This window comes from Lotus japonicus, chromosome 3, assembly GCF_012489685.1.
Source record: "Lotus japonicus ecotype B-129 chromosome 3, LjGifu_v1.2".
Lineage (NCBI taxonomy): Eukaryota > Viridiplantae > Streptophyta > Magnoliopsida > Fabales > Fabaceae > Lotus > Lotus japonicus.
The window spans coordinates 97,196,263-97,216,785 of record NC_080043.1 but is presented as its reverse complement, the minus strand read 5'-3'; the positions used below and the strand labels follow the sequence as shown (position 1 = coordinate 97,216,785).

General features: G+C 34.3%; 1 protein-coding gene across 5 annotated transcripts; it reads left to right on the top strand.

Annotated features, from left to right (window-relative positions):
• Nucleotides 1-18,454: 18,454 nt before the first annotated feature.
• On the top strand, nucleotides 18,455-20,010 carry LOC130747970 (signal recognition particle 14 kDa protein-like). Of its 5 annotated transcripts, none has more exons than XM_057601044.1 (4): nucleotides 18,455-18,580; nucleotides 18,717-18,814; nucleotides 18,892-19,001; nucleotides 19,615-20,010. In XM_057601044.1, exons 2-4 carry the CDS (start codon nucleotides 18,745-18,747, stop codon nucleotides 19,777-19,779), a joined length of 345 nt encoding a protein of 114 aa, XP_057457027.1. In that variant the 5' UTR covers nucleotides 18,455-18,580; nucleotides 18,717-18,744; the 3' UTR covers nucleotides 19,780-20,010. The 5 variants fall into 5 exon arrangements, 3 of the variants coding, with proteins under 3 accessions (XP_057457027.1, XP_057457029.1, XP_057457028.1); XR_009022567.1 differs by having other exon boundaries at nucleotides 18,478-18,580; nucleotides 18,729-18,810; XM_057601046.1 differs by having other exon boundaries at nucleotides 18,479-18,580; nucleotides 18,729-18,814.
• Nucleotides 20,011-20,523: the final 513 nt, after the last annotated feature.

Below are 20,523 nucleotides of genomic sequence, written 5' to 3'. Positions count from 1 at the left end.
AGGTTAGGGCAACTTACCTATTAGCTAAGATTGCATGATAGGCGTCGATAAATTCGACTTGTATATTATTTTGATATTGGTTATGATGATGAATTATTGTTATGTTGCTACCATGACTTATGATATTGATGTTTTATTAAAGGCTAAAAAGCACTTTTGGCCCCTGATGTTTCAAGTTTGTGCAAATTCTGCCCCTACTCTATTTTTGTCGATGTTTCTACCCCTCATGTTTTCAAACAGTGCATCGTCTACCCCTCATGTTTTCAAACAGTGCATCGTCTACCCCTGACGGAGGGGTAGACGGTGCACTGTTTGAAAACATGAGGGGTAGAAACATCGACAAAAATAGATAGGGGCAGAATTTGCACAAACTTGAAACATCAGGGGCCAAAAATGCTTTTTAGCCTTTATTAAATTGTGCGCATTGACGCGTTTTCGGAGCGAAGAATCACTGAATTGATTCATTTTGATCTTTCGAGTTGGAGGAACAACCCTATGCAAGTCCAAACATGGGGTTTGAGACCTAGTCATTCGTTTGTAAATTTAGACTTTCCCCGGGTTTACAATTGGTGGGATTTTTGGCAAACTTAGAAAGAATAGAATTTTGGAAACTAGAGACTTTAGGAAACTTAGACTTCAAGAATTAAACTCATAACTTGACTAATTCAATTCGAAACGTTTTCATTAACGAATAAACCATAGGGAATCTAAAAGGGAAAATGATTGCGAAAGATGAGGAAAAGTCGACTTTGTCGTGGGTTCTGGAGAATTGGTGGACACCACGCGGGTGAGCCACGGTGACTAGAGGAAGTCACCGAGTACTTGGGTACTCTTGTTGTTGGAGTTATGTCGTAGGGTCGGCATTAAACTCTTGAGTTTTGAATTTGAGAATTAAGCTAAACACTTGCGTTGTGAGGACGATTCGATGTTTGGCTAACCATATTGCATCATGCATACATTCGAGGTTTGTACGATCGAAATATTGGGCCTCGGTGAAGTTGGGACGGCTTCACGAAGGTTGGGACGACCTTCATCGAAGAACACATGGATGTATCTTCGGCATAGCGGGCAGAGTGGTACGACCTAGGGTGGTTGGGACTGATCTGACTATGCATGGGTTTGTAAGTGACACCCGAGCGGAAATGGTTAAACACTAGGCCGGTGTTAGGACTGACTCGATGGTGCCCATCCCGATTGAACTATCCGGATCATATTGAATTGCATTTCACGCATACATTCACCCTGACTTGAATCGTATGCTATTTGAATTACCGAAGCATTGTTAGAGCCGATAATATGCAAGGATTATTTATATATATATATATATATATGTATGTATATAAACATATATATCTATACCCCAATCACATGTTGTATGTATAATTACTTTATTCCGTGAGTTGACCCTAGCGCCTTGGCTTTGGTTTCATGTTTGTGTTTGGGCGGTCGTCCTACTGCCAGATGTCGATGTCGGACTGGTTTTCGATGGTCTCTCCCTCGGGGGGGATCAGGTTTGAGTTGGTTGATCGACATGCCCCCACCGCTTGGGTGATCGATCCTGTGGATCATCGGGCGACGTACCGGGGAAGGGTCATGGAGGACCGTACTGACGAGCGTGGACGTCTGACGAGGGGAGTTCTACGACGCATGGAGCTGAGCTTCAACTTGCCGCCTTCAGTTCGCTGTGGACCGGGCACTGGTCGAGGACCACCTGCACCACCTTCATCTTCATCTGATGACGAGGACCCATCCGAGATCGAGGCTGATGTTGATGCACCTGTCGCGCCACTTCCTGCTACTGCTGTCGATCCTACCGACGTTGCGTCGTCCTCGAGGCTCGTGGAGCCGAAGAGGGAGCATGTTGTTCCATCTACCTCTCGCCGTTTTCCGTTTACTCCATCACGCGGCTACCGTGTGGAACCCCTAGTTCGTGTGGTGGAGGAGGATGTCCTTTCTGAGGAGGTAGATGTTGAGATGGGCTCGACTAGGGTTGTTCGCAGGACAGTTAGGAAGGAGGTCGTGGACTTGGATACTAAGATGATCACGGTGGACTCTGACTCCGACACCGACGTTGACAGCTACTCGCCGAGCGACGAGGAGGAGGAGGAGGAGCTTTGAGCGGTACTGGGAGGGTAGGTTTAGGCAGGCGTCATATTTTGTGTAGAGCTCTGATTCGTTTTGCTTTTGGGACAGGGTAGGTTCCCGACGCATGGCTTTTTGTGCGGTTCTCTTACTGAGGGATCACAGTGAGTCAGTCGGACTGTAGGGGTCTTTGCTTAGGCCATTTTGAGGCTGACTTACTCTTGGAGGATTGTAATTATAACTTTCTTACTCACACTTCTGGATCTGTACATATTTGCCTACGGGCACACTACTTTGGAGTCACTGCGAGTGCGCGTGACGTGGGAGTGCAGCTGAGGCTGTACATGTCTATATATGTTGTACATCGGTTAGTTTAGTTTGCTGAATCATGTCTTTATTTTTCTATCGCTTTATTAAAAAGAAAGAAAAAAATATACTTATTTTCCGCGTAAAGTTTATTTTTGAGTTACTAAAGTAACACCTGGAAATCGGGGTGTTATACTTCGCTATGGTCTTCTCCTCCAATAACCCCATCTCTGACGACGACTTTCCCCACCATGACTCTAAACTTGGTTTTTTTTTTTCAAATTAGTTTTTTTCTCCTCTAAAATTTGGACACTCAACGCATGATCTTTCACGTAACGCGACAAGTGATATTGACGTGCCACATAAGTGCTCATCAGACATACGAGCAATTTGGATTCCAATGAGAATTAAAGCTAGGAAATACCGAAATACAGAAGTTTTATGCTAAGTCACTAAATTCAGCCAACGATATACCTGGAGGGGAGAAAAAAATATAATTAACCTTATAAAAGTTAAATAATTTCTCACTTTATTGTAGAGTCACTCAGTCTATTTTCTTGTTTTTTTTCCAAACTAATTATTTTTGGTCCACCTTCTAGCTTCTTTTATTTTTGGATAAAACCACCTTATGGCTTCACATTCTTTTTTTTTTTTTTTGGCTTTTTAGTTATAAAAGGCCTTTAGGTTGGTCCAATGACTGTGGAGGATCGATACATACCTCATATTCACCTAATCACCTTCGCCCAAGTTACACCACCTCAGCATCTAGCATTGTGTTACTGAAATTAAACTTCCAAATACATTTTATTTTCTCAGTATCGGTAATAATCAGTTACCTGGTTAAAAGAATGGAAACTACAAGGAGAGCCACGTCAAGGACAGTGAAATACTAGACAGTGACATACTATCATCCACCAAAAGAAAATGGAAACTACAAGGAAAGCAAAAACTCCTTTACTGATTCTCTTTGTGTCTCTGATACACGAAATCGTTTTCATGACAGTGACATATTGTCATCTCCACCAAAAGAAAATGATAATTAGAAAAGACTAGCTTTTATCGATGAGGTTAAAAACGACTAGTTTGATAATAGTAGCATAATTGTTTGTTGACACCCAAAATGAGGTGGAAAGTGGTTGAAGATAAGAGATAGACATAAATAAAAAAGTAAGAGAGAGAGAAAATACAAATAAAGTGGTCCAGTATTGTCATGAGTGTATGAATGAAAATGAAAATGAAGTGTATTGACTATTAACAATGGTTTAAAATACACGACGGTTCCATCACCAGTCGTGTATATATAAGAGGCATGTCTCTTCAATAGGGCTGTCTCAACCATTAGGCTAGTAAAGCCCTCGCTTTAGGCCCCAATTTTTTTTTTAACTTGTATATATTTCAAAGGAAATTATCCAAGAATAGAAGAAGTGTGCCTTTTCATTTGCTCTCTTTGAATTCCTCTTTCTCTGATCCTCTTGACCTCTCCCCTCCTCTATTTGACATTGGGACACCGCTTATATACATAAATGTGCGCGTGCGTGCTACGTGCGTGTGCGTGCTACGTGTGTGTGCGTGCTACACCCCTTACAGGTATGTGTTCATTGTGGTGTATATCTTGAACAATTTATGTGTTTCTTATATTGATTCTTTCGGTTTTCAAATTAATTTTATAAAGGCCCAAATTTTTAAAGTTCACTTTAGGCCTCATTATTGGTTGAGACGGCCCTGCTCTTCAATTCTTCCACAGTTTTCTCTTCAATTTTTCCACAAAATTCTCTTCAAACTCTCGACTTTCTTTTCCAATGGCTTTTTCCGTCGTCCGCTCCATCTCCCGTCTCCGATGTACCTTCCTCACCCCTGGCAGTCGTGCTTTGACCTCCTTCGCTCAGGAGCCGGTGGGTCTCCGCATGGAGTTGAACTCAAGACCTGTGAATAATTTGGATATGCAACTACCACTAGGACAACATCCATTTTCTTCTATACTTCGAAGCATTAGATATATTATTTACAAGAATAATGTTTCATTGACACCTTCCTTCGAGGTGAAGAGAGGTGAATGAGGAGAGATATATGAAGAAAAGAAAAAGTAAGAGAATAAAGTATGAGATGTGATAGATGATAAGATGAGAGAGATGGAAATAAAAAGAGGTGGAAATAGAGCGTTTAAATAATAAGGTGTATTTATATATATCATTATTGTATTTACAATTCGCGATATTTTTAACGAATTGCACAGATCTGTCACCTGATAAACATGTGTACGATACTGAAGTGAAAACCATGCAATTCGCAAATTAAAATGTAAATTCCACTTGTGCCCATCATATCATAAGGATTTCCAATCAAAAAGTGCCTGAATCTCACATCAATTCGCAACTATTTTTGTGAATTGTGATTAGCCCAGCCACATCAGCTCCAACGTGTACAAAACTACCCGAGTTTGCAAATTAAAATTTTTTCCATCCGTTTTGCTAATTAATTTTCTTTTTCACATTATTCAGAAAAAAAATTGAAATTTATAACGAGGGACCAAAACTCATTCAAACAATGCTATAAAACACTTGAAGAGCTCATTACATGCCTTCTCTTTTGTTCTCTTTTTTATAATTAATTAAAAAATGAAGTTAGTCGAGCAGGGCCCAATTGAAGCAGGTATTGGGCTTTTATCAATAACTTTTCAGAACAAGAGCGCGTCTTTGTCTTCAACACCCAAACCAACCCAAACGCAGAAACGATGGAGGTCAATGCACGACTGCCAGGCTTGAGGAAGGTACGTCGGAGAGTGATGGATCGGATCGCGGAAAAAGCCATTGGAAAAGATAGAGAGTTTGAAGAGGAATAATTGAAGAGAAGGTCGTGGAAGAATTGAAGAGACAGGCAAGGCCTCTTATATATACACGACTGGTATCAGAGACACATAGAATCAGTAAGAGAGAATCAGTAAAGGAGTTTTTTCCTTGTAGTTTCCAACTTTCCATTTTTGACAGTATGTCATTGTCACTAGTATTTTTGGAAAAAAACACGAAAAAAAAATCATAGAATTCTAAATTAGGTAAAAAAAAATATTAATATGGGGGCACATTTCTTTTGGTGGATAGAAGACTTAGCTCTTGGGGCACTTTTAAGAGTTGTGAACATTTGCTATAACTTTCCAACAAACTAAAAAATCACTTCAAAAGAATGGAAACTACAAGGAGAGCCATGTCAAGGACAGTGACATACTAGACAGTGACATACTATCATCCACCAAAAGAAAATGGAAACTACAAGGAAAGCAAAAACTCCTTTACTGATTCTCTTTGTGTCTCTGATACACGAAATCGTTTTCATGACAGTGACATATTGTCATCTCCACCAAAAGAAAATGATAATTAGAAAAGACTAGCTTTTGTCGATGAGGTTAAAAACGACTAGTTTGATAATAGTAGCATAATTGTTTGTTGACACCCAAAATGAGGTGGAAAGTGGTTGAAGATAAGAGATAGACATAAATATAAAAGTAAGAGAGAGAGAAAATACAAATAAAGTGGTCCAGTATTGCCATGAGTGTATGAATGAAAATGAAAATGAAGTGTATTGACTATTAACAATGGTTTAAAATACACGACTGTTCCATCACCAGTCGTGTATATATAAGAGGCATGTCTCTTCAATAGGGCTGTCTCAACCATTAGGCCAGTAAAGCCCTCGCTTTAGGCCCCAATTTTTTTTTTAACTTGTATATATTTCAAAGGAAATTATCCAAGAATAGAAGAAGTGTGACTTTTCATTTGCTCTCTTTGAATTCCTCTTTCTCTGATCCTCTTGACCTCTCTCCTCCTCTATTTGACATTGGGACACCGCTTATATACATAAATGTGCGCGTGCGTGCTACGTGCGTGTGCGTGCTACGTGTGTGTGCGTGCTACACCCCTTACAGGTATGTGTTCATTGTGGTGTATATCTTGAACTATTTATATGTTTCTTATATTGATTCTTTCGGTTTTCAAATTAATTTTATAAAGGCCCAAATTTTTAGAGTTCACTTTAGGCCTCATTATTGGTTGAGACGGCCCTGCTCTTCAATTCTTCCACAGTTTTCTCTTCAATTTTTCCACAACATTCTATTCAAACTCTCGACTTTCTTTTCCAATGGCTTTTTCCGTCGTCCGCTCCATCTCCCGTCTCCGATGTACCTTCCTCACCCCTGGCAGTCGTGCTTTGACCTCCTTCGCTCAGGAGCCGGTGGGTCTCCGCATGGAGTTGAACTCAAGACCTGTGAATAATTTGGATATGCAACTACCACTAGGACAACATCCATTTTCTTCTATACTTCGAAGCATTAGATATATTATTTACAAGAATAATGTTTCATTGACACCTTCCTTCGAAGTGAAGAGAGGTGAATGAGGAGAGATATATGAAGAAAAGAAAAAGTAAGAGAATAAAATATGAGATGTGATAGATGATAACAGGAGAGAGATGGAAATAAAAAGAGGTGGAAATAGAGCGTTTAAATAATAAGGTGTATATATATATATATATCATTATTGTATTTACAATTCGCGATATTTTTAACGAATTGCACAGATCTGTCACCTGAAAAACATGTGTACGATACTGAAGTGAAAACCATGCAATTCGCAAATTAAAATGTAAATTCCACTTGTGCCCATCATATCATAAGGATTTCCAATCAAAAAGTGCCTGAATCTCACATCAATTCGCAACTATTTTTGTGAATTGTGATTAGCCCAGCCACATCAGCTCCAACGTGTACAAAACTACCCGAGTTTGCAAATTAAAATTTTTTCCATCCCTTTTGCTAATTAATTTTCTTTTTCACATTATTCAGAAAAAAATTGAAATTTATAATGAGGGACCAAAACTCATTCAAACAATGCTATAAAACACTTGAAGAGCTCATTTCATGCCTTCTCTTTTGTTTTCTTTTTTATAATTAATTAAAAAATGAAGTTATTCGAGCAGGGCCCAATTGAAGCAGGTATTGGGCTTTTATCAATCACTCTTCCTTTCAACTCAGAACAAGAGCGTGTCTTTGTCTTCAACACCCAAACCAACCCAAACGCAGAAGCGATGGAGGTCACTGCACGACTTCCAGGCTTGAGGAAGGTACGTCGGAGACTGATGGATCGGATCGCGGAAAAAGCCATTGGAAAAGATAGAGAGTTTGAAGAGGAATAATTGAAGAGAAGGTCGTGGAAGAATTGAAGAGACAGGCAAGGCCTCTTGTATATACACGACTGGTATCAGAGACACATAGAATCAGTAAGAGAGAATCAGTAAAGGTGTTTTTTCCTTGTAGTTTCCAACTTTCCATTTTTGACAGTATGTCATTGTCACTAGTATTTTTGGAAAAAAAAACACGAAAAAAAATCATAGAATTCTTAATTAGGTAAAAAAAAATATTAATATGGGGGCACATTTCTTTTGGTGGATAGAAGACTTAGCTCTTGGGGCACTTTTAAGAGTTGTGAACATTTGCTATAACTTTCCAACAAACTAAAAAATCACTTCAAAAGAATGGAAACTACAAGGAGAGCCACGTCAAGGACAGTGACATACAAGATAGTGACATACTATCATCCACCAAAAGAAAATGGAAACAACAAGGAAAGCAAAAACTCCTTTACTGATTCTCTTTGTGTCTCTGATACACGAAATCGTTTTCATGACAGTGACATATTGTCATCTCCACCAAAAGAAAATGATAATTAGAAAAGACTAGCTTTTGTCGATGAGGTTAAAAACGACTAGTTTGATAATAGTAGCATAATTGTTTGTTGACACCCAAAATGAGGTGGAAAGTGGTTGAAGATAAGAGATAGACATAAATATAAAAGTAAGAGAGAGAGAAAATACAAATAAAGTGGTCCAGTATTGCCATGAGTGTATGAATGAAAATGAAAATGAAGTGTATTGACTATTAACAATGGTTTAAAATACACGACTGTTCCATCACCAGTCGTGTATATATAAGAGGCATGTCTCTTCAATAGGGATGTCTCAACCATTAGGCCAGTAAAGCCCTCGCTTTAGGCCCAAATTTTTTTTTTAACTTGTATATATTTCAAAGGAAATTATCCAAGAATAGAAGAAGTGTGACTTTTCATTTGCTCTCTTTGAATTTTTCTTTCTCTGATCCTCTTGACCTCTCTCCTCCTCTATTTGACATTGGGACACCGCTTATATACATAAATGTGCGCGTGCGTGCTACGTGCGTGTGCGTGCTACGTGTGTGTGCGTGCTACACCCCTTACAGGTATGTGTTCATTGTGGTGTATATCTTGAACTATTTATATGTTTCTTATATTGATTCTTTCGGTTTTCAAATTAATTTTATAAAGGCCCAAATTTTTAGAGTTCACTTTAGGCCTCATTATTGGTTGAGACGGCCCTGCTCTTCAATTCTTCCACAGTTTTCTCTTCAATTTTTCCACAACATTCTATTCAAACTCTCGACTTTCTTTTCCAATGGTTTTTTCCGTCGTCCGCTCCATCTCCCGTCTCCGATGTACCTTCCTCACCCCTGGCAGTCGTGCTTTGACCTCCTTCGCTCAGGAGCCGGTGGGTCTCCGCATGGAGTTGAACTCAAGACCTGTGAATAATTTGGATATGCAACTACCACTAGGACAACATCCATTTTCTTCTATACTTCGAAGCATTAGATATATTATTTACAAGAATAATGTTTCATTGACACCTTCTTTCGAGGTGAAGAGAGGTGAATGAGGAGAGATATATGAAGAAAAGAAAAAGTAAGAGAATAAAGTATTTGATGTGATAGATGATAAGATGAGAGAGATGGAAATAAAAAGAGGTGGAAATAGAGCATTTAAATAATAAGGTGTATTTATATATATCATTATTGTATTTACAATTCGCGATATTTTTAACGAATTGCACAAATCTGTCACCTGAAAAACATGTGTACGATACTGAAGTGAAAACCATGCAATTCGCAAATTAAAATGTAAATTCCACTTGTGCCCATCATATCATAAGGATTTCCAATCAAAAAGTGCCTGAATCTCACATCAATTCGCAACTATTTTTGTGAATTGTGATTAGCCCAGCCACATCAGCTCCAACGTGTACAAAACTACCCGAGTTTGCAAATTAAAATTTTTTCCACCCCTTTTGCTAATTAATTTTCTTTTTCACATTATTCAGAAAAAAAAATTGAAATTTATAACGAGGGACCAAAACTCATTCAAACAATGCTATAAAACACTTGAAGAGCTCATTTCATGCCTTCTCTTTTGTTCTCTTTTTTATAATTAATTAAAAAATGAAGTTAGTCGAGCAGGGCCCAATTGAAGCAGGTATTGGGCTTTTATCAATCACTTTTCCTTTCAACTCAGAACAAGAGCGCGTCTTTGTCTTCAACACCCAAATCAACCCAAACGCAGAAGCGATGAAGGTCAATGCACGACTGCCAGGCTTGAGGAAGGTACGTCGGAGACTGATGGATCGGATCGCGGAAAAAGCCATTGGAAAAGATAGAGAGTTTGAAGAGGAATAATTGAAGAGAAGGTCGTGGAAGAATTGAAGAGACAGGCAAGGCCTCTTATATATACACGACTGGTATCAAAGACACATAGAATCAGTAAGAGAGAATCAGTAAAGGTGTTTTTTCCTTGTAGTTTCCAACTTTCCATTTTTGACAGTATGTCATTGTCACTAGTATTTTTGGAAAAAAACACGAAAAAAAAATCATAGAATTCTTAATTAGGTAAAAAAAATATTAATATGGGGGCACATTTCTTTTGGTGGATAGAAGACTTAGCTCTTGGGGCACTTTTAAGAGTTGTGAACATTTGCTATAACTTTCCAACAAACTAAAAAATCACTTCAAAAGAATGGAAACTACAAGGAGAGCCACGTCAAGGACAGTGACATACTAGACAGTGACATACTATCATCCACCAAAAGAAAATGGAAACAACAAGGAAAGCAAAAACTCCTTTACTGATTCTCTTTGTGTCTCTGATACACGAAATCGTTTTCATGAGAGTGACATATTGTCATCTCCACCAAAAGAAAATGATAATTAGAAAAGACTAGCTTTTGTCGATGAGGTTAAAAACGACTAGTTTGATAATAGTAGCATAATTGTTTGTTGACACCCAAAATGAGGTGGAAAGTGGTTGAAGATAAGAGATAGACATAAATATAAAAGTAAGAGAGAGAGAAAATACAAATAAAGTGGTCCAGTATTGCCATGAGTGTATGAATGAAAATGAAAATGAAGTGTATTGACTATTAACAATGGTTTAAAATACACGACTGTTCCATCACCAGTCGTGTATATATAAGAGGCATGTCTCTTCAATAGGGATGTCTCAACCATTAGGCCAGTAAAGCCCTCGCTTTAGGCCCAAATTTTTTTTTTAACTTGTATATATTTCAAAGGAAATTATCCAAGAATAGAAGAAGTGTGACTTTTCATTTGCTCTCTTTGAATTTTTCTTTCTCTGATCCTCTTGACCTCTCTCCTCCTCTATTTGACATTGGGACACCGCTTATATACATAAATGTGCGCGTGCGTGCTACGTGCGTGTGCGTGCTACGTGTGTGTGCGTGCTACACCCCTTACAGGTATGTGTTCATTGTGGTGTATATCTTGAACTATTTATATGTTTCTTATATTGATTCTTTCGGTTTTCAAATTAATTTTATAAAGGCCCAAATTTTTAGAGTTCACTTTAGGCCTCATTATTGGTTGAGACGGCCCTGCTCTTCAATTCTTCCACAGTTTTCTCTTCAATTTTTCCACAACATTCTATTCAAACTCTCGACTTTCTTTTCCAATGGTTTTTTCCGTCGTCCGCTCCATCTCCCGTCTCCGATGTACCTTCCTCACCCCTGGCAGTCGTGCTTTGACCTCCTTCGCTCAGGAGCCGGTGGGTCTCCGCATGGAGTTGAACTCAAGACCTGTGAATAATTTGGATATGCAACTACCACTAGGACAACATCCATTTTCTTCTATACTTCGAAGCATTAGATATATTATTTACAAGAATAATGTTTCATTGACACCTTCTTTCGAGGTGAAGAGAGGTGAATGAGGAGAGATATATGAAGAAAAGAAAAAGTAAGAGAATAAAGTATGAGATGTGATAGATGATAACAGGAGAGAGATGGAAATAAAAAGAGGTGGAAATAGAGCGTTTAAATAATAAGGTGTATATATATATATATCATTATTGTATTTACAATTCGCGATATTTTTAACGAATTGCACAGATCTGTCACCTGAAAAACATGTGTACGATACTGAAGTGAAAACCATGCAATTCGCAAATTAAAATGTAAATTCCACTTGTGCCCATCATATCATAAGGATTTCCAATCAAAAAGTGCCTGAATCTCACATCAATTCGCAACTATTTTTGTGAATTGTGATTAGCCCAGCCACATCAGCTCCAACGTGTACAAAACTACCCGAGTTTGCAAATATAAATTTTTTCCATCCCTTTTGCTAATTAATTTTCTTTTTCACATTATTCAGAAAAAAAATTGAAATTTATAATGAGGGACCAAAACTCATTCAAACAATGCTATAAAACACTTGAAGAGCTCATTTCATGCCTTCTCTTTTGTTTTCTTTTTTATAATTAATTAAAAAATGAAGTTAGTCGAGCAGGGCCCAATTGAAGCAGGTATTGGGCTTTTATCAATCACTCTTCCTTTCAACTCAGAACAAGAGCGTGTCTTTGTCTTCAACACCTAAACCAAACCAAACGCAGAAGCAATGGAGGTCAATGCACGGCTGCCAGGCTTGAGGAAGGTACGTCGGAGACTGATGGATCGGATCGCGAAAAAAGCCATTGGAAAAGATAGAGAGTTTGAAGAGGAATAATTGAAGAGAAGGTCGTGGGAGAATTGAAGAGATAGGCAAGACCTCTTATATATACACGACTGGTATCAGAGACACAGAGAATCAGTAAGAGAGAATCAGTAAGGTGTTTTTTCCTTGTAGTTTCCAACTTTCCATTTTTGACAGTATGTCACTGTCACTAGTATTTTTGGAATAAAACACGAAAAAAAATCATAGAATTCTCAATTAGTTAAAAAAAATATTAATATGGGGGCACATTTCTTTTGGTGGATAGAAGACTTAGCTCTTGGGGCACTTTTAAGAGTTGTGAACATTTGCTATAACTTTCCAAGAAACTAAAAAATCACTTCAAAATTAAAAAAATGTGTGCACTTATTCAAATTTAGAGTGTGTTTGTTCATCCTTTTTAGAAAAAAAAAGACTTTTTTAATTAAATTTAGAAAAACTAGCTTATCAGAAAAATCAACTACAAACTAGCTTAAACAGTTAAAAATCAGTTTTTTTTAAATATGAGACAAACACACCCTTACTTCATTTAAGATGAAATTTACAAATGGAGACAAAACTCATTCAAAATAATTATGCTTTATCTATATCTATATAATATACTAAAGGAAGGTTTTTTTCTAGAAGGTTTTGCCACGTGTCACCCCCACATCATCCCAATAAAAAATATACAAATTTTGTTTTTCAATATTAAATCTGCATGTTTTTCAATATTAAATCTGCATTAAGAAAACAAATATTTTTACTTATATTAAATCTGCATGTTTTTCAATATTAAATCTGCATTAAGAAAATAAATATTTTTACTTATAATACATAATAACAAATAATTTGTAAATATTTAACTAAACAAATAAATAAAGATTGTTTAAAAAAAAAAGACATCCACGTTGAAATTTGATTGTTTTAAAAAAAAGACAACCACGTTGAAATTTTAAAAGGAAGTCTGATCACATATGGTTTATATGTTTTCCATTACGTTCAAATTTTTTAAAGCAAAAACAAATCTAATTTTATATTAAAAAAAACTGAACAAATAAATAAAGATTGTTTAAAGAAAAAGACATCCACGTTCAAATTTTTAAAAGTAAATCTGATCACATATGGTTTTGGTCCGTTATTATGTTCAAATTTATAAAAGCAAAAACAAATCTAATTTTATATTAAAAAAACTGAACAAAGTTTAAAAATAAAAAGACATCCACGTTCAATTTTTGTAATGGACAAACAAATCTAATATATTACATTTGTTTTTAAAAAGATTGTTATTAACTCTACATATCAATCACTATTATTTATACTGCGTTTCTCAGACTAAAATATCATATTTCCCATTCACATTGTTAGAGATTCCATAGCTTACACAACATGAATTCTAAGGTTGAATCTATCTCTATAATCAAGGTCACCTGTAACGGAAATGCTTCGGAGATAGTTGTGAGGATAATACGCCTATGGAGGGTCCCCAACGCTAAAGATCCTAAGCAACCTGACTTTATTGACATGCTTCTCATGGATGCTAAGGTGTGTTTTTAAAAAGTTTCATATTAAATGTTTTTAACCTTACTTTACCGAAAAAATTCATATTTGTTTCATAAGTTTTTAACGATTCTATATTATTTTTTAGGGTGACAAAATTCAGGCTACGGTATGGAGTAGCCATGTTGCAAAATTTGAGTCATCATTGAAAGAAGGGTTTTGCTACGAGATTAGGGGGTTTAGCGTTGCTATGAATAATTACATATACAAACCTTGCACTCACTCATGCAGGTTGTATTTCAAATTTGACACCTTTGTTAAACCAATTGAAGGGTTGGAAATTCCCTTTTACGGGTTTAACTTCACACCGTATTCCGCTATATTTCAACAATCTAGAGAGGATGAGAAATTGATCGGTATGCTATCGTACATGTTTCTAATTTATTTTTCAGAAAACTACATATACATATCATCTTTAATATTTTCATGCAGATGTCATAGGTGTTGTCGTAGCAAAAGGTGAGCTATCAAATTTCTACAAAGGAAATAAAACAGTCAACTATATTGTTGTTGATCTCGATGCTCTAGAGTAAGTTTTCTAATTTTATCTTTTTGTTAATTTTTTGATTTTAAAACTATCTATTTACTTTAGCGATTACATTCCAGCGGAAGTGAAATTTTGAGTTGTACATTGTGGGAAGATTTTGCTCAACAATTTTTACAATATGTTGCTGAGGGACACGATGGTCCTTGATATCGTGGTTAATCTATAAAAAAATTGTCTTAAGTTACTATAATTAAATTATGCGTACACAATTTATAGCATCATAATAAAAAAAATTAAAAACTCATGGTCAATTTAAAAGATTTTATCTTAAATTACTATAATTAAAAGGATGAGAAGTTTATTTTGATACAAAATCATGTTCATCTATTATCTATCTATATATATCTAAAAATACTTCTTTTAGTATAATGTGATCATTGCACAAAATAAAATAAAATTAATGTTAATAATTTCTTAAAATTAATATTTCAAAACGATGTGGGGGTGACACGTGGCAAAACCTTCTAGAAAAAAACCTTCGTTTAGTATATTATATAGATTTGAAAACATATCAAATATGATAAAAAAAATTAAATTCGAAAATAAAAAAAAATAATCACAAATCAGAAAAAAAAAATACTATTTAATTTAATTTTCAACGTAATTATTATTTTAATTTTTCATGTGTTACGAAAGTACAGATTTTCAATATATAATATTGATTTTTTATTTCAATTTTTTATGTAACCTTTACTAGGAATTTTATTTGAAAATATATCTAATATAATAATAAAAATTGAATTCGAAAATAGAACAAAAATAATAAAAAATCAGAAAATAAAATTAATTTAAATCCCTTTTAATTTAATTTTCAACGTAAATGTTATTTTAATTTTTCAATATATATATGTATATATATATATATATATATATCTATATATGAAAAGAAGGTTTTCTTCTAGAAGACCTATGCCACATGTCTCCTCTTAAGTAATTCATTTTTCTTCCAAAACAAAAATATATATTTCCACTTTTTTTTGTCACATTAATTGCTAAGTTTAAGGTAAAATAGTTTTAAGAATAAAACATAAGTAATACTTATAAAAACTATCAAAGTAAGGATATAAATTCCAAATAATATTATTTTCTGCCCCTTCATATTTTCGAAAACATTATACAATACATGAACATCTCTAAACTATTTCATTTCATCCATTATTAGATTTAAACTTTTTGAAAATAATCAATTCTGATTAAAAAAATTCAATTTTTATTTTCCCTTAAATTCTTTTTTTAGATATATACGATTCATAAAAATACTTCGAATCCTTTTATTTTAATTAATAATATGCTAAATAATTATAATAAATATTCGTAGTTATTTCAAATAGAAATAAATATTGGATATTTTAATTTTTATTTTTCTAAAATTCATTTATTTGTTTTTATGTAATATTAGGGTTAAAATGATTTTAAAAGATAAATTAATTTTTTTTGAAATTCGAATTTCCTTTACTGTAGTAATTGTTTAAAATCTAATTATTACTAGATTAGTTGTAAAGTGAGTGTGATGAGCAAATAAATTTTTGAAACTAAAATAAATATATTTTTTTAAATTTTCAGGATCATTTATTTTTATTTTGAATTTTTCGAAAATTTTGCAATTGAACAAATATTCCTATTTTAGATACTACAATTTTTATTTCTTATAATTGAAATTAATGGCTCTAATTAATTCCTAAAATTAATGAGTTTAATTAATTGTCTTTTGAAATTCAATTTTTAAAAACCTTGATGCTCAAGAATTGATAATTTATTGGAACAATGAAATAGTTTGTAAGAAATAACGAAAAAATTTAATTAAATTAGACAAGATTAATTAAAGAATTGAATTTTCAAAATGAAATATTCCACATTTTCGAAATTAAATTGATATAATTTAATTAATGAATCCTTAGAACATTAATACAAATAATTTTGTTGATATGTTTAATTTATGATTAATTTTTCATTGACCGATAATGAATATTTTATTTTAGGAAAAAACTAAGCATTAATAAATCAAAATATTTCAGCATCATTTTGTGCATACCTCCTCGAAAACAAGGCAAGGACTTTCATTTTCCTCCATTTCCTATTCATCTTATATTTCTTCCTCCTATCTTTGGAATTTCTTATGAAAAAAACTCATCATGTTTTTTCTCCGTTCGTCTACTCCATGGTAAGTATTTTCAACTTTCTTCCATATTTTTCATACTCCTCTCTTTCCTCTCTTTCCTCCCTTTCATTTTCCTGTTTCTCAATTCTTCATTCAATTTTATGTTAAGGAACTTTCACCTTCAATTTTTCTTTCATTTCAAACAACTATAGAGAAAAATAATTTATCAATCATGTGCAAGGTAATGCTATAATTTTATCTGAATGCAAAAATAATTAATTTTGCTATACATGTGCATTGGTTAGAGAATTCATTTTCTCTTTTGAGACATTTCTCACATTATTTCTTTAATCTATAACATTCTCTTTCACACGTTCTTTGTGGCATTGTGTTTATCTTATTTTGATTTATTGTTTTAAGAGTTTTATTTCCATTTTTTATTTTATAATTCTCCCCCACCACTATATGATCGCAAATTTGCAATATTATAAGTTTATTATTGGTTACATTATCCTCTTATTCACTCATTTTTATTTGTTGTGTAAAATGATTTATTTCATGTTTCATGATAGGGGTGATCGCGATTTGGTTTTAAAGGAAAAAATCATCTGATCCGATCGTTTCGGTTTTATAATTTAATCACCCAATATTTTTTTTTTCAAATCTGATCCAATTTTTATCAGTTTGGATTGGATTGGATTTCAGTTTTTCAAAGAAACTAAAAATCTTGAAATACATAACGAAATAGAAAATAAAATCATAAAACAAGAAACACTGTAAAAGTTACAGAGACAAGATATCATGCTTAACACTAACATCAATACTGTAAGAAATGAATTATGTATGCAATAATATGTTTCACTTTCGCTGAATGAAAAGAAGACATATGTCTCCTAACTTGAAAAATGTTAAACACATTACTGTAAAGACTTGAGTATACATGGAATAAAATATTATAAGTTTGGTTGAATGGGTAATTATATATGTCAAAATTTAAATAAATAAATACTTTCGGTTTGGTTTGGATCGGTTCGATTTAGAGCATTGGAACTGAAAACCAATCCGATCCACTAGCAAAATATTGGTTTTTGCGGTTTTCAGTTTTTTCAGTTTTTGGTTTTTTTATCGATTTGAGCGATTTTAATTGGTTTGGTTCGGTTATGAAGCCCCTATTTCATGATCTTATTAATTACTTATTCATCCATTTTTTATTCACCATCATATATTGTTTCACCCCTTTTTTAAATCATGAAGGGGAAAGACGAAAATCCTTCAATTTATCTGCTTGGATTGATAAAATGAATTTTTCCTCCATCATTCCTGGTAGGCGGTGGTTACCAAAGGTACGATCGAAGAGTCAAAGACAAAAAAGGGGAACGAGTTCAAACGTAAAAGTAATAGTCACATGAGAGTTTATTCAAAAATAAGAGGAGCCCACCAGTCACCACGGGGGAAAATGGCCCAACGTGAGTAATCTGGCTCGGGATACGGTAGTGATGTTCCTAACCACAAATGTATTATATTTTACCTTAGAGGGGATCGAACCCGGGCCAAAAGTCTAGGCGAAATCCCTTAAGGAAATGCACATTCACCAAACATTTTGAATCAAAATATATATATTATTATTAGTGTTATTGCTATTATAAATAGAAACATTGATATGAAAAATAATCAATCAAATATTAATAATTAAACATGTATTTAAAAATTTAAATACTGATTTAATGCATATATAAAAATTTGAGTGAATTTAAGTCTTATAATTTAAAATATTTAATTTTTTCATATTTAAATAAGTAAAATTTTATAAGTAAAAAGTTGTGGTAGATTAATACACAATTATCACTATCAAGAACATATAGTTGAAACAATTGTTAAAGTATATTTACTAAAAAATTAGAAAACATAATATTACATAAAATTTAAATTGCAAATAACAAAAGTCACCCGTGCAGGACACGAGTAATTCTGCTAGTTTAAAAAAAAAATAAGTTAGTCGAGCAGGGCCCAATTGAAGCAGGTATTGGGCTTTTATTTTTGGTTTCCTTTTCCATTCAACTCAGACTCAGCAGAAGAGCGCGTCTTCGTCTTCAACACCCAAACCAAACCAAACGCAGAAACGCTCGTGTTTGTAACCCTCTCGGCTCTCACTCTCGCCATGGTAATTGCGTGTATCTTCCGTTCTCATTCTCATTCAGTTTTAATCATTCGCTTCCAGAATTGAATTTAGCGTCCTCTTTGATTAGTAGAACCACACTGTTATTTCCATTTTCCAATGATTCACCTGATTGTGATAGGTTCTTCTACAGCCAGATCCGTTTCTCAATGAGCTCACCAGCATGTTTGAGTGCACCACTGAGAAGGGCTCTGTTTGGGTTACCCTTTAACGATGTGTGTATGTTAATGTTGCCTTCTTATTGTCATAGCTTCTTCTACAGTCTTCCTGGAAACTTATTATTTTCTTGTTGTTAGCATCCCTGAAATCTAAAGTGCAGAGGAATAAATTGGCGACGGCTGGTGAAGCAATTGAGTACAGATGCCTCATCCGTGCCACTGATGGGAAAAAGACTATTTCTACCTCAGTATGTATCTTTTTTATTTTTCACTTTGGTCTTTCAACTATTCCTTTACCTGTTAAATGTGTTCAAGTCTGAGCCTATGCAAATTGTGACAAGTGTGCATTTATAAGCTTCTAAGTAGATATGCATTGAATCTTAGTTCTCTGTCTTAGCTGTGATGTTTCATAGGCATTCATATGAGTACACTGATTTCACCTTAGGGGAATGGGGAATTAGTGAAAGAGAAACAAATCAACACTAGTTAGTTGTGCTGAATCAATTGTTCGTTTTGTATTCACTATCGTGAATCCTATTTTATAGTGTTCCAAAACTTATTTCAGATCATCAATGCATGGCAATGAAAGGTGGCTGGAAGGATGGTCTATTGACTCTATTTCATATTTTTGTTTGTCGTAGTAATGCCTTCCAATTATCTTAGCTTGCTTTGGTTAAAAGTTGAGATGGGAATTATGTCTGAAGTGATTAATTCATGTCTGTAGCCTAAATTTTGTTGAAGTTGGGGTTACTTGACACCTGGTTTCCCCTGTAATTTGTTTTTGTCTATTTCTGCTTTCCACTTATATTCATGTTCATATAATGTTTTTCCACTTATTGTTAATGGTTTTTCATTGGAAAGGTTGGACCAAAGGATCATCAGCGCTTTCAAGCTTCTTATGCAACTATATTAAAAGCCCACATGACTGCTCTAAAAAAGAGAGAAAGGAAGGACAAGAAGAAATCTGCTGAGGCTGATAAAAGAGAAGGGAGTTCAAAAAGGCCAAAGAAAGTCTTAAAAGTATGACCTTATTTTCACCAAAAGGATGCTCCTCCCCAATTTTTTGTTTTTCTTTTGCATTTTTGAATTTAGAAGTGAAGAGAAAGGGGATAAAAGTCAAGACATATAGGATTGTTAGAGAGTTCTCTCATTTACAGCATGAAGGCATGTAATACATATATGCTTTAGATTACTCTTCATCGAGGTGTCAATTTGCGGAAATTTTCCTACAGTACACATTGGAGGTTCTAAACTGAATCTTTTAGGATATATTTCTTTTCCCAATTTATATTTTGCATGATTAAACTCATTCTGAGTTAATCTTTTGCCTCCATAAATCTTAATGATTCATGAGATAAATGTGTTAGAAGCATAAAGTAGCAAAATAAGCATTAGAAGCCTTCTATGTGCCCTAGGTGATTCTTCTTGTTTTTTATGAATACATTTTCTTCTGCTATAAGAGCCTTGATCACTGTGCATTTTGAACTTTCATTTTAATAATATAACACCCTAATTAAATTTTGAAATATATTTGGATAATAATAAAATAACAAAATCTCTGGGTTAACACAAGTGATGACGGATGAGATTTTAGATTTACATTTCACATTCCCATAGGTCGATGCCTCAAAGGCTAGAACCTCTGGTGTCCAAAAAATTCCTCGTTGGTAGGCAACCTTCATTTGGAAATCCTCTGTCGCTCTGATCTAGGAGTGGACCTCTGCGAGCTTTCTATTTAATGAGTTATGATTTATTCACACCATCTTTCTC